The sequence below is a fragment of the Harpia harpyja genome, chromosome Z (genome assembly GCF_026419915.1).
Source record: "Harpia harpyja isolate bHarHar1 chromosome Z, bHarHar1 primary haplotype, whole genome shotgun sequence".
Classification (NCBI taxonomy): Eukaryota; Metazoa; Chordata; class Aves; order Accipitriformes; family Accipitridae; genus Harpia; species Harpia harpyja.
Genome location: NC_068969.1, coordinates 12,214,002 through 12,226,092, shown reverse-complemented (window position 1 = coordinate 12,226,092; position 12,091 = coordinate 12,214,002). Strand labels below are relative to the sequence as shown.

The following is a 12,091-nucleotide window of genomic DNA, read 5'->3' as shown; positions in this document are numbered from 1 at the left end:
TGTTTACTTACACTTTTCTTCTGAACTTCTCTCTGATCCTGAAGCATGCAGATAATCACTTTGCCAACTATAGTTTCAACCCTCAATCCAAAGGCTTACAGTCCTATCAGTGAAGAGACTCTCGTAGAAGAATGCCTTTTAAACAGCAGCAGTGCAGGGACCCATCAAGTAGCTGGGCACTGCTTGTCTGATCCCCTAACAGGCAGCCATACAGAACCCACAAATGAGTTCAGTCCAGTATCACTTACCTATTTCCACGATAGTCAAGAGATCACTACATAGAAAAACCTCAAGAACAAAAAGAAGGTGCTGTTAATGTAACATCTAAAGAATAAAGGTGTATCCTAGACAGAAACTTAATTGCTTAAGTAGCTGGGCTGGAGTACCGCACAGTACTAAAGAAGAGAATAAACTCAAAACAACTGCAAGTCACGAGTAGGAAACATCATTCAGAAAATAAGACAAATGTCAAAATTTTACAGCAGTCTGGTTTGAATGAAAGGGGGGAAAAGATGTTGCAGCTGCTATCATCTCACAAATTTTTAAGCTTGCTTTTTGTTCAGTTATCTGATTTCCTGAGGATATATATACTGTGAATGAAACTTCAAATAAGCAGAAAGGAGATTTGAAGATCCAGGAGTCTGTACAGGTGCAAGTAACTGCAATGGGAAGGTACCATCTCAGACCTGGCAGAAGGACACTGCCACCTGCCAAAGGCTTGCACGACCTGGATAAGTTGGTGCTCCCTTCAGTTTTTAAGACAATGTCTACAGCATACAAATCACCAGAACACTTGAAATCACCCTCACCAGCAAATTCAAAGAGGAATCCAGGGAACAAGTAAAGAAAGAAAAACATTTTCCATTTCCATATGAAACACTTAGGTCAGGATTGAAGCACACACTCCAGAGAGGAAGCTGGAATGATCACTGTGCACACTTCGAACTGTTCAGGAGCTAAAAAAAATAAGTAAATCTCACGATCTTCTTTCACCAATGTTAAATCCATTCTGAGAAGGGAACTAGGTACCTGCAAACACACAAAAATGCTACAGATGTAGTGGTGATTGTTCAGAGCTCCCAGTCCCTCAATAAAACAACAGTGTAATAACGCTTTACTAATAGACCAAACCAAGTAACCCTTAGCTTTCCGTTACACAGCTCAGTGAAGTAACCCAACAGATGAGCTGCTCAGAAAAATAAACCCAGTCCTTGTGGGCAGCAAACATGGACTGATAAACTGAGTGGGAGAGAATGCAGAGGCAGATGGGTAGAGGTAATCGGAAATGACAGAAAGATAAGCAGGCAGAGGGCAAGCAGAGAGCTTCAAGGACAGAGGCAGAAGAGCTGAGACTTTACAGCATACAGATATTTGAAAACTTAAACCAACAGCTTTCCAATAGCATTATTTTAAAAATCATTCCCCCTAATATATGCAGGGAACCAGCTGCTTGCAAAATGACCTTTAAACCCTACCTAGCGTACCTTATTAGACTAATTCAGAGCTGGAGGTTGGCTGATCCTGAAATCCATTTATACAGGACAAACAGGCATTCAGCAGGGACAAAGAGCGAGCACATTGTCAAAATAATTTTGTCTGCATTTCTGGATGCACACTCGGGCTTAACACAGTAGAGCAGCGCGCTTCTCCAACTTCAGAAACAAGAACATACACGAGACATTGCAGCACCATCCTAACTTAAGGCTTCACTACCTGCTTCCTTCACATTACAAAGGTAACAAACTCTAATTACAACAAGTGTTGGCTTTCTGGACAGCTTCAGTGAATGCAGCGGTCTTTAATAGCCTTTCACCAACTCTTAAAGGCCTCCAACAAAGGCCTCTAACCAAAAAAGATGTTATAACCAAAAGAAGGTTTCTTGCCAACAGATGAAAATAGCAGCAGCAGAGCTAACTCTAGCACTTATTCAGATCACTGTAACATGTCTTCAACATGTCTTATTCCTCTATTTGAAGCACTGGTGTCCATAAAGGTCACTTAAACTGGCTTGAGAAAGTCTAGCTAGGACTGATAGCTTTAAATTGCTTTGGAAGCATCACAAGTATACTAGGAAATATCTCCAGACAAGGAGGCCTGTTGGGCAGACAGACAGTGTCACAGCGGGGTGAAAACCACAAATAATTAATGCAGGCATGATGCAGAAAGAAACCTCCCTTCAAAGTTTAGATTTTGTAACAGATGAATGCTCCGCAGTCTTGGACAGAGAAGCTCTGTGGAGAGAACAAACACTAGCAAGCAGTATCAGGGCAACTTCCGCAAGCCTTCTCCTCCAACATGCCATAACTCTGACGAGAAAAGGATTGCCTTACTACTAATAGGAGGGCTCATCCATCATTCATTAACTTCCCAAGTTCTCTTTGGCACTGCAAAGAAAGGCTAGTTAGAGCAGTCTTGCTTGCTTGGTAGCAACTCTTCCACTGGATTGGGACCAATGCCACCTGAATAACCCCTGTACGTGCTATCTACACAGACTCATTCAGCTGATTGGTGAAGGCTTTAAATCCTATTAGTCCTCAAGGCATTCAGCCCCAAGACCTGCTAACAAAAATAGCTAATAGATGGTGTATGGAAACTGCAAACTGCATGTAGCAGGAAACCTGTGCAGTCCTGCGCAGACTACGACTAACAAGCAGCGTAACAAATCTTTGGTTTCCCCAGTTTGTCATGAAGACTTTGGCATCACTGATATAATTCTCCAAGTTATAGCCAAGTTGCCAGAGAATGGATCTAACATTAGCACGGAAGTTATGGAAGTCAGGGCTATTTTGGAACTTCTTGGGAGTCTGAAGGCATTTGACCACTGACCTTGTGCTTCTAACCAGCAGTTGCTATCGACAGCAATTTTTGTGGATCTGTTTCAATCTAGCTTCAGCATCAAAACACATAGTTTAAAAATTGGAAATCAACTTCTTTCTGTCCAAGACTGCTTGGTCATCAGTCTCCTGGAATTAATCTGAGTAAGAATTTCTGCTTCCAACTTGCCAATACAGTGCTACAAATCTTTTGTGAAAAAATCTGGCATTAGAACAGCATGATGTATCGCAACACTCACTCACCCCCAAGCAACTATTTCCCATACTAGATAAGCCCAACTGAACACAGGCTACAGTTCTCAGGAAAACTCCATCTAACACACCATACAGAGAGCACAGAACTAGAGGAAACTGTTAGATACAGCAGATCCATGTAGGTCCCACTACAAAAGAGAAATAATTTTTGAAAAGAGAGAGAAAACAATACATCAGAGAAACACATCCCTTTCCTGATGGTGCTTGGTCCTACTTTGCTTGAAATTTTGACACCCAACTTCAAATGAGTCTTTTCAGATTCACCTACTCAAAGACCACATCACCAAGTCAGCTATGACTTCTTTTTCCTGACTGGCTAGGTCTTATAATATTTTTATTATAGAAACATTTTTAGAATGCTTTAAACAGGTTCAGGCAAACTAAGTTTTAAAACAAGAACAACTGTAGCATAGACCACATTTTAGAAGTAACAAAACACTAAAAAGTTCAACTTCAGAAATTGTAATGGCATTCTGACTTCTTTCCCTCTTTTAACAAAGTTGCTTTCAAAACCATCTGTGAAACATGCATATTTAGATTAACTTTACCTGTAAGTATATCTGAGATCAGAACCATCAAGCGAGAAATTAGACCCAAAGGCAATTCTGCCTCACTGTAACAATGTCAAAAAACCAAACAAACAAAAATCAGAAAACCAAAAATAAATGCACATGGACTGTGCATTGAACTGTTAGGTAACAGATTGTTTTTGAGAAGAGAAATGGGATCGGAAGTCCTCCTTCCAGACCAGGCAACGGATACAAGAACTTCAGAGGAAAAGATGATGCAGGGTATGGACTAAGTATCTCTGGAAGAGGAGCCTTGAAGCACAGCCAAGAGAGCAGAAAAGTTTTAAGCTTATTTATGCTCTTGTTTTCTTCAAAAATGACAAACACCAGGAGGTGCCACATTTGGGCTGTATGTGAACTGCAAACAGCAGACAGAGAAAGGTACTTGTTTGCATGGGTTAATAAGTGCTGACGACATGGCAGGCTGTGGGGAACATCAGGGCTTCGTGAAGTGCTGAGACATAGAGCAAATAAAGAACGTATGCCTCCAGTTTCGTAAACACCAGGTATAGGCAGCAGCCATTTTCATTTTAAGTAGGCCAGCATTTTACTCTGGGACAGGCCTCATATATTAAGATGGCGGTTTATGTCCTCTCACACAGCTCTGTATTTGTAGTTTATCCACTGATGAACTTTTGAGGATATGAAGTGTTGTGTATAGACCCAAGACTTGCCATAACCAAGAACTGCTGCCTTAAAAATCAAAACAATAACTGTTTCCATTCGCTATAATTAGAAGCAAAATATGGATGCTTTTCACCTTTGCAAATAACAGGTCAGGGTATGCTTGGGTACAGTTAATCCACTGCTGCTCTCCTCTGTGTTTATGACTAAACAAGCAGCAGCTGCCTGCAGCTTGTGGCCTCTCCACCAACTCCCTTGTGGGGGCCATTTATTGAGTCATAAACTCCTCTGATAGTGTTATCACCACAGCATTTGCACAAATACAGGTTGGAAGAAAGAAAGATTAAAAAAGAGAATTGGCTTGACAGAGAAGGCAAGAAAAACACTTTACAGATATGTCTGCTTTAAGCAAGGACTGACTGACAAAACGCAGGGCAGGCATACACCTGGCTGAGGATGGCTGGGCATATCATCCTCCAGATACGAAACACACAGATTTAACTGAAACTACAAAGCTGAGTTTCAGAAAGCTCAAACAACCCTAAATCCTTCCAAGTTAGATATATTGCATTTCAAGTAGCATACTGTGTGATATATTTATATCTCCTCAATGAGACTTCAACAGCTAAGATCTACCTCTGCAGAACCCCGGGGGAGGAGAAATCCCGGCATTTCTCAAATACAGATATGGACCTCACTATACCTGACCAAAATTTACTTTCCCCAGTCACACACACTGACTGCTACTCTCTACCCCAATAACCAAACAGTCTAGAAAGCATTTTGCAATCCATCAGAATGGAAACAACTTTTTAACAAGAGCCTAACGATCCAGAATGATCAGAGATACCTGCAGCGCAGTCCATGGCATCCAATGCATCCCAAAGCTGTTTCTCTTTAGCAGAGAGAGATTCAGGTTGCAGAAACGACAGCTCCCAGCAGGCCATGCTTCAGCAGGATCCAAAATGCTTGAGCGAAACTGCTCCACCAGGATGGGACACTGCATGACTACCTGTGGCATCTTCTCAGCAATCTAGGTCACTGCCCACAGATTAGAGATGGACTTCCAGCAGAGTTGCAATGCTTTGCTTTGTGTGCCAAATGGGAACTGGGCTTTCACAGGGATCACTTGGAAAAGTACGCACAGTAAATTGACCACATTCGTTTTTATTACAATCAAGGGCAAAGGTGAATGCAGTCAACTCAAGGGTATGTTAAAAATTTACCTCCGCTGGAAACCAGTCAATCAGTGTTTTGCAAGGGCTTGTTTGCATAGCAGAGTGACTCACAGTAAATGAGTGTGAATTTTCTCTGCACTTAGATTACAAACGCAGAATGTTCATATACAGGGAAGTTGCTGTAGCATAAACTCACTCACCAGTTTATTGCATTGTCATTTCCTTATGTAGTCAAGCCCTAAAGCCTTGATAGAAGTAGGTTTACCTTTGTCTGTTAGGAATAGCAGACTCTTGAGAAGCTGGACGCAGAATAGGGAGAAAGAGTGCAGAATTACAAATGGCTCCTAGCTCAATGTATACAGCTCCTATTGACAAGGGAATACATGTGTCTGAGTATGCAGCTCTTTATAGCTTGGTTTGGCCAGGAGCTAGAGCGCCAAAATTTCACCTTGGTCCTTCTGTGAAAGACAGGCACCTAGAGACAGTAAGAAAACACTTGGAAAGAAAGAGATACATGCTCTTCACTAACAGACATTTTTCTGCACACAGTTGTAAGAAACAGGTTCTGTCTGAAATCCCAAATCACATTAATACATGGTCACCAGAGGCCACATTTTTCAAGTGGCAGCTGGTTGGAGATTCCCTGGTATAACCACCAATTACGTAACAAATCAACCAACTAAAATCCGATGGAAATTCAGATCTGCCTACTGGTGAGAACAGGACATAAGGGAAGCAGAATGGGTCACACCTATTCTGAAAAGCTTGCATGTGAGTGCATATTTGTAGGGGGAGGGAAGCAATTCCCTAATAGGACTCAGACTTAAAAAAATCATTTGTTTTTCCCTTCCATCTGGACTCAAAGTAAGAAATTACTCAGATTTCCACTGCCCACTCTCCTTTTCCTTCCACACCCTCTTCTCATTGGCACGAGATAAAACCTTGGGGAAACAGCAGCAGCAATTTTCAATTCTCATTATCTAACGGCAGCAGTAGCTCTTGGTGAAACTTGCGGTCAATAAACTACAGGCAATTTTAAAAGACACAATGGGAACTGCCCCTCCCACAGCTGTCCCATTATCCCAGCTTTTATTAGATTTAAAGCCAGCGATTTTTATGTTGTAGCTGAAGTTCTACAGAGCCACGAAAACAGACCACCAGAAAAGATAAAACACTCCTAAATTAAACAGGAGACATTACAGTAACATACTCTAAACTCAGAGAGCTTCCACATAAGCTAAGCACAGGATGCAACAAGAAACCCAGAGCCTAAGCAGGCTGACACCACTGCAGCGAGCCAATGGCGACGATACCAAAACTTAACATTCAGGATGGTATAAACGGCAAAATTAGTGAGCAGGTTAGGCAGGGCAAGTTGAAAGTATACTAGGTGGACAATCAGAGCAGGATCCTGCTCCCATAACTCTATGAACATCCCACTACAGGCATTAACTTTGGAGTTCATGGTCTGGATGTGCTTCCCAAGCAGCAGAGAGAAATACTCACTTGTGGATAGCAATTCAGCTGACCTGTTTCAGATGACTGTTTTAGGATCAGATGCGCCCTGCTCTAGCGGTACCTGTTTCTCTCCCTTGACTACAAAAGATGCCCTGATGGCCAGAAAATATACAAAACAGGTAACATTAGTTACATCCCTACCATTCACTGCAATAAAGTAGCCTGTTCCAGTAAGAGGGCCTGTACAGGAAATGAGTAGAAAATAAATTTCAAAACTCATTAAATGATTACCTCCTGATATATTTGTCTGTGGGGCAGAAGGAACTGAGGGTGCTTCTCAGCTCCTGGCTCAGAGATGTGCACAGCAATAGGCAAAGGGAAACGGGTGCCCAAAGGAACAGTCTCAAACCAACGCAGTAAGGAGGAAGATGGGAAGAATTATTCTCATCCACTGTAAGCTGTAATTTTCAGTCCAGAAATCTAGAGCTTGCTTTCTCTGTGTCTAATGTATACCATGCCCTGGAGACATTTTTACCAGCCATCAAAAGGAACTTGCAGAGAACCAGATGCTTCATTAAAGAATATTCACCAAGCCTTATAAAATCTTCAGTAAAAAGCAGAAGAACAAATCACCAGCATGCAAGCGAGCTGAAGTCACACATCCAGCTTTGATTACAACCTCCTGTACTGGAAAACAAATTGTGTTTTTAAAAAAAAAAAAAAAAAAGGAAAAAACTACCCAAGAAATCAAGAGATTCTGGCCTCCCTTCTCCACATTCCTCCAACCTGAATTTCCTGAATGAGGAATGCGTGAGACAAAGCCATTTGGTAGAAGATGCTAATTTAAACTTAAAGAAAAATAACAGCTTAAAAGGGGAAGGGAGGAGGGAGTTTTAATACTTCATGAAAAAACACAACAGCTTGTGATAGCTACATATATCTCAGGAGTCAGAGGACTCAGTAAGAGCAGTGAGGCAAATTGATAGGGCTTGAGCTGTCCTGGGACAAAAGAAACTACAGAAGATGTACTGCCTTGCACAATTTTATTTGAATTTGTACTGGCAGAACCCTCTAGCACCCCTATCCAGCTGCAACGTTTAGTTACCTATTCCTTAGTCTCTCTCACCCCTTCTTAACACATAGCAAGGAGATTTCACCCCTTCTTAAAACACAGCAAGGAGATTTTCTGCCACATTGTCATCATCCACAACAAATTAATGTCCTATGCACTGCTCCTTCCAGGAGGGTTCTGTAAGAGCGTGGAAAAAAATTTCTGAAGTTCACCGAACACTCTGGGAACCCAGATGACCACCAGTTTTTGGTTTATAAAGAAAACCTACCAAAAACCCCACCACCACACAAATCCAAAAAAGATCCAAGTTAATAGGATCTTTCACTGCCCTCTGCTGTTACCAGTCATTTAGCTTCCTATTTACTCTTTAATAATGTCGGGCTGGGGCTCAGGGCTGGCAGCATCCCAGCCCCTTTCTCAGGCGGGTTGGAGCCGCAGCTTGCAAATATGCTGAAGTTTAATGCAATCTGTCTTCTTTGGTAATCACATTCCGCCCGCACTGCATGCAATAAAGATGTATTGGTAAATGCATTTGCTAAAGATATACTCCACTGAAAAGGCTACAAGCCTGATTTACAGGAGGCAAGGAGGAGGCATCAGGTAACGCAGGCTGGCAATAGATGCGCCGATGCTTTGCACACAGCAACAGAGGGCATGGATTGTGCAGAGGCAGCACAGGCACCACTTTACTTTAAAGCTGAGAAAGAAAAAGAAACCACACGTTTTGGGAGCTGGGGACTTTAAAGATATCACAGAAAAGCCCTTTCCCTGGCAGCTTTAACCTTGCTGATTTGCAGACATACAAAGACCTTCTTTGTAAACAGGAAGGAAAAAAATTCCACTAGGACTAGCAACAACATTTGGTCTAATATATCCTGACAATTTTCCCATCTCCTTCTGTCGGGCTTCTTCTGGGAGCCGGCTGGCAGCTTGTTTCATGTTATACTTAAATCAGGCATACAGCTTCCCCTCACAATGCTAATGCGACGGAGAAAGACTGCTTCGATGAAATCTTCATCTCTCCCTCACCCTTTGCATTAGTAATCCTATGACAGAAGTCTCAGTTTTCTATTCCCAGAAGGCTCCATCCTTTTCCCCAAATCCACCTTACTATAGTCTCAGCACCTTTTGGAGAATTTTCTACACACACACACCCCGCACCCACCCAAAAGCCTGCCCTTGAGGGACACCTGACCCACTGAATTCTCATGTGGGGAACAGCATCCTTTACACTCCTGACATCCCAAGCAGCAGTTTATGTCTTACCACTCACTTTTCACAAGACCATATCCTAGTTGTAATGTCCAAATACTTCATTTTTCCTTTCTCCTTCACTTGTTTCAATAGCCAGAAATTCTTCCAAGGTACTGAGCAGCCACTGTCCTAAGGCATCAACAGAATCTACTATGGCTCTGCATCTCAGAAGAAAGAGCCATAGGGCTTGCTGGCCCCCCACACAAGACAAACAGTTTTTAGGAGTGTGCAATCTTCTTAACAGGCAGCAGCTTTGCCCAGTAAAGAAGCTTTCCTCATGCAGCAATGAAAGGAAGCAAGACCTCCAACTGCTAAGTCCCATAATAGGAGGATGTTTAGAGCCTGTTCAAAATGTTGCCAACATTGGCAAAATGGATTTGCCTACCGTTTGCAAAATACAGCATCCAAGAAGGCAAAACTTGGGCAAATTATTGTGACTTTGAAACCTAGAAGCATCAGTGCTACTGTTTTGGTGGCAGCTCAGTGTAGCAGGACCCACTGATGGGAGTGAAGCTAGGATATACCACAGTGTGACTGGGAAATCTGGAATGAATGTGGGAAAATGGATCCCAAAGAAAAATTGTGTCCTATAAACACTGCAATTTGACTAACAGACACCACAGCTCTCAGAAACACTTTCCAGAAGAAAACACCATACAAAAAAAGACAGCAAAGCCAGCAAGTACAACAGGGGAGTTTTTGTTACCTTCTGAGCTGCACTAACACAGCGCTGATATTCCTTAGCCAGCTCCGAGCATTTGAGCACTTCATGTTTGTTTTCTTGGTAGCACTTCAGAATTTCAGACTGCAGGCTTGCACAGACAGGATCAATGTTCCTCCTCCTGCAGGGAAAACAAGCACAGAAAGATGCATGAAGAGGAGTTTTCACCCACTTATTACCTCTTTACCAGTGACACACATACTAATCTTGTGTTGGAGTCATCTAGTCCTAATAGAGAGACTGGTGGGAGCAGCAATCAAAGTGGGTCAAATGACCAACAGTGTCTTTCGGCTGAAAAATCCAGGGTACTTAGCAGAAAGAAGGAACACGTTCTTTCTAGGTTGGTGTGGAAGGCTGTTTTACCCTTAGATAAAATATCATCTCTCCTCTGCAGTCAGGAGAAAAAAATCAGTTCCAAGAGGTTCAATGATTTCCCCAACTCACATTGGAAATCTTTGGCAGAACTCAGGAATCCTGGCTGGGCCTGCGCTAGATCTGTAACAGTCTGACAAGCAACTGAACGGACTTGTTGAATAAGCTGCCTCAATCTATTGAATTCTCATCTACTTAAACACTTCAAAAAATCCAACATGGTTGGAAGCACTGCAATTCTCCTAGTGACTAGAAAAAAATGGAATAATAGCAAGACCAGATATCTGTTTCTTTGTATTTCTGAAGCAATTAGTACTCATACCCTGTAAATGGCATTGACAGCTACCCAAGAACAATTAGGGATGATGTTCTTATACTCTAATGTGCATGTGTACATATGGCACATCATCAGCAACAGTACCAATAAAGGGGAAGGTCGTTGTAAAACAATACCAGCAACAATGGCACAAACACAGTAACGACAGTGTCATCAGCTGCACAGACAGGCAGACACAAATTGCAGGAATTTGCAGCACAATTGTCATGGTATGTTTTATCAGAGAACAAGAGAACATATGCTTAGGTGCAGCAATCCTCAGATGCTGCCTCCTAAACCATAAATCCATTTAATACTTTGCATTTTCTGCCCCAATACGCTTAGAGAGATCTGTGCCCAAATATCAAATGCACTTCTTCCTTCCAAAGCACTTGATGCTACAGGCAGGCATTAATGCCATACTATGATGTATTCATTTCCACAGTAACAACAACAGGTACTCATTCAGCAACAGGGCTTCATAGTAAGACAGACAGAAAACACGACCTGTTCCTGGGCATGTCTCATTCTCTCAGGTGGAACAGATTACTAAGAAACATGAAATCTTAAACCAAGTTTTTGGAGAGCTCAGATATAAGTTTCCAAATCATGCTTGTTTTTGTGAGGTGCTCAGGAAGGCAAGTGGAAGGTCCAAAAGAAGAAAAAAAAAAATTCTGTCCTTTCCATATCAGCAACCTGGTTGCTCCCTCAAAATAGTTTGGCTGAGACATAGTCTAAATGATACTTCTCAGTCCTCAGTCTTACTGCCAATATACATGGACAGACTAAGAATTTATCAGTAACAGTATGACAGCCACACTCTAAAACACTGAGGTTTGGATCAGAAACCACCAAAGATACTATACAGACTTCTCTTTCCACCTCTTCACTAATCTTACAGCTTTTAGAAGAAACTTATTCCATGCATGGTCCCTAGAGGCTAGTATGCATTTCTAATTTCTATGTTTTATAGCAAATCACCTTTAAAGCCTCTAAAAACCCATATTCTAAAAAATCTTCAAATTTTGGAATAGAAAAGAACCCAGGGAGAGCTTCAGAAACTCATAACGTTGGCATTTTGCTTTGTCACTAACTTTAATATCACTCTAATCAAAGCAGTGAGACTGTGGAAACTATACCAAACAATACCAGGTCAGGAAATACCACCAAATCCCTCAATTCATTGAAAAATTTAAGACTTTTAAACTCAGCCATGTTAAACTGAAGGGCATTTTGTAATTTTCATGCAGAGAGCTGGAAGAGCAAAAAGGTACAGCATGCCACAGAACAGTGGCATGTGTATTCATCTGAACTGAACAATATGGTAGAAACATCTCAGAAATATTTAGAAGAATGCTTGAGGTTGCCATTGTCAGCATGGAGAGCTATAGGAATTGCGCCTTTTTTTTTTTTTTTTTGGTCTGTTCCTTCACTGTCT

The 12,091-nt window shown here is 41.8% G+C and overlaps 1 protein-coding gene across 5 annotated transcripts in view; it reads right to left on the bottom strand.

Annotated features, from left to right (window-relative positions):
* Positions 1-12,091, bottom strand: part of CHCHD6 (coiled-coil-helix-coiled-coil-helix domain containing 6) — a 115,822-nt gene that overhangs the window by 27,989 nt on the left and 75,742 nt on the right. For 2 of the 5 annotated variants that reach the window (XM_052775797.1, XM_052775799.1), the window contains 2 exons: positions 9,951-10,086; positions 5,133-5,935 (listed from right to left, as the gene is read on the bottom strand). The exons of 1 other annotated variant lie outside the window; for it this stretch is intronic. In XM_052775797.1, the coding sequence (XP_052631757.1) occupies positions 5,810-5,935; positions 9,951-10,086 (262 nt within the window). In that variant the 3' untranslated portion in view covers positions 5,133-5,809. The remainder of the gene's footprint in view (positions 1-5,132; positions 5,936-9,950; positions 10,087-12,091) is intronic. 2 more of the 5 variants (XM_052775800.1, XM_052775801.1) reach the window with 2 other exon arrangements.